General features: G+C 44.4%; 1 protein-coding gene across 15 annotated transcripts in view; it reads left to right on the plus strand.

Annotated features, from left to right (window-relative positions):
- Nucleotides 1-2,500, plus strand: part of CNOT1 (CCR4-NOT transcription complex subunit 1) — a 201,879-nt gene that overhangs the window by 157,545 nt on the left and 41,834 nt on the right. For all 15 annotated transcript variants that reach the window (XM_068128263.2, XM_068128266.2, XM_068128271.2 and 12 more), the window contains one exon: nt 1,355-1,518. In XM_068128263.2, the coding sequence (XP_067984364.2) occupies nt 1,355-1,518 (164 nt within the window). The remainder of the gene's footprint in view (nt 1-1,354; nt 1,519-2,500) is intronic.

Consider the following 2,500-nt stretch of genomic DNA (forward strand, 5'->3'; position numbering starts at 1 on the left):
CTTCCCACCCCTCCCCCCCCCAACCCCGGCAAAGCCGGGTGCTCCTATTAGTACTGCATATACATCAATGGGGAGGTGGTGGAGGAGGGAAGTGAAGGAGGACACATTTACCAGTGTGAAGAGTGCTTTAACCTCAGCGTTTCCAGGTACAGAAGGAAATTGTAATACCCTCTGCAACCACCACCAGCAGCGACACGGTACACATTTCCAGAGAGAATGTATGTTTCTCCTCCCTTTCTCAGGAGTGTCTACTCTCTCATAAAGCCTAGATTTGTGAAGTGCTGCAGAGAATGTTGTCCTTCCGGCAGGTTCTTCTATCTCAACCAAGGAACTCTGAGTTCTGTCAGAAGGGCCATTTGGGCCTTGGTCATCTCCCTGACCAAGGTCCTTGTCTGGTTGCTCAGTCAGCTCTCGGAAAAGTCTGGGTAGTTCAATATTCTTTCCATTTCCTATTGATAGAGTTCACTCTGCTCTTGGGAACTTTCAACACTCTTCCTTTCAGTTGTTTTATATCCTTCCTCAGATCTTTGCCTCCTCATATTTATATCTGAGTTCCATGGACAGTTCTCGGACTTGATGGTGGAGTTTCTGCTCTGACATGCACTGCCAACTGTGGGACCTCATATAGAAAGGTGTTTCTTTCTAAATCATATCCAATCAATTGAATTATGCCTCATTTGGACTCCAATCAAGTTGTCGGGACATCTCATGGATGATCAAAGAAACTGGATGCACCTGAGCTCAATTTGGAGTGTCATCGCAAAGGGGAATATTATTGATTGAAGACATTTCAGCTTTTCATTTATTTATTTTTTTTGAATAAAATTCAAAAATAAATCTCAATTTTATCAATTTTAAATTCAGGCTGTAACACACCAAAATGTGAAAAGGCAAGGGGTGTGAATACTTTCTGAAGGCAATGTAGATAGATAGATGGCAGCAAGAACACTTTGAAGATAGAGCATGACAAACACAGAAGGAGCACACATATGACAATGACGATGACTACGTGTTATAAAAGATCCGTCTTTTTTTTCTTTTCTTTTGTTTCTCCTTGAGTTTCACTTTATTTAAATCCTTATTGAGGCTCTCAGCTAGATATGCAATATATTTGTGAAGTGCAACGTGTTGTCTTTTGATTGAAACAGTCAGTGAAGCGACGTGTGTTATACACGTCCTTGAGAAAGGAATTGGGTATATTTGGGAGAATATGTCACTAGAGGTGACGATTTGCTCTGATTTGAATTGTAAAATTACTTTTATTGGGGATGACTATATTGTAGTAAGCTCTACAGAAATCCCTGAAGTACTTTGCTGGCGTTACAGAATATGTGGTTGTCTGTGGGTATGGCAGGTGTTGGGCATTGTCGTTGGTGTTCTTCTTCATGATCATGATCTGCGCCAGGCTGACTTCCAGCAGCTTCCCTACCATCGTATTTTTATCATGCTGCTGTTGGAATTGAATGCACCAGAACATGTGCTCGAATCCATCAACTTTCAGACTCTCACGGCTTTCTGGTAATATTTTCTTACCTTCCATGGTAATCATATTGTTATAGCCGAGCAACCGATCCGGGAATGGCCGAATCACGTGGGCCGCCAGCCGGGATCGACGCCACGTGGGCCGCCAGCAGTCCTTAAGTCCTGATACCTCACACGAAGCCGACCTAGGGTTATGTGCTCACACGGTGCGCCACTCAGATATACAAGTGGCAGGTTATGACGCACCATGTGTTACTTTACTAAACGCTGATTGTTTTTAACCCAATTATGCACCTTCAGGGTGCCGATCGTGAAAACTCGACCACTCGCACAGCAAGAATGGAAGCCAGGCAGGAGTAACAGTCCATGGGTTGTTATTGAAATAGAAACCATAGCAATTTGGCAATAAGCAATACACAATAAATAACAAACGATATTCACCCAAATTGCCCACATCGCGATTTCAAGCGACGCAGATTTCTTAAGAGTTCTTATCTTGGAGTCCGTCCATGCACTCGACAAGAATACATGACGGGGAATACAAATACCAAACATTACCGAGAGGTCGATTTAAAACCCAGAGGTAAGCCGTGCATGAGGCAGGAAGCAGAGTTATTGGCAACTCTGTGGTGCAACCCGTTATAAAACCCTCAAGCTCCATAATTGTGGCTGCCTCAAAGTCCTCAACTCTGGGAATTAAAGATTCACAGCTCTGGTACATTCAATCCCGCACATTCAGAGACTCGAGCATTCTTCTTCTTCCTCCTGGTGTGTGTGTGTGTCGTCGATGTCGTGTGTGTGTCGTGTGTCGTTGTCTGTGTGTCGTTGTCTGTGTGTCGTTGTCTGTGTGTGTCGTTGTCTGTGTGTGTCGTTGTCTGTGTGTGTCGTTGTCTGTGTGTGTCGTTGTCTGTGTGTGTCGTTGTCTGTGTGTGTCGTTGTCTGTGTGTGTCGTTGTCTGTGTGTCTCCCTCTCTCTCTCTCACTGTCTGTCTCCCTCTCCCTCTCTCACTGTCTGTCTC

The sequence above is a fragment of the Myxine glutinosa genome, chromosome 9, assembly GCF_964187855.1.
Source record: "Myxine glutinosa chromosome 9, kmMyxGlut1.1, whole genome shotgun sequence".
NCBI classification, from domain to species: domain Eukaryota; kingdom Metazoa; phylum Chordata; class Myxini; order Myxiniformes; family Myxinidae; genus Myxine; species Myxine glutinosa.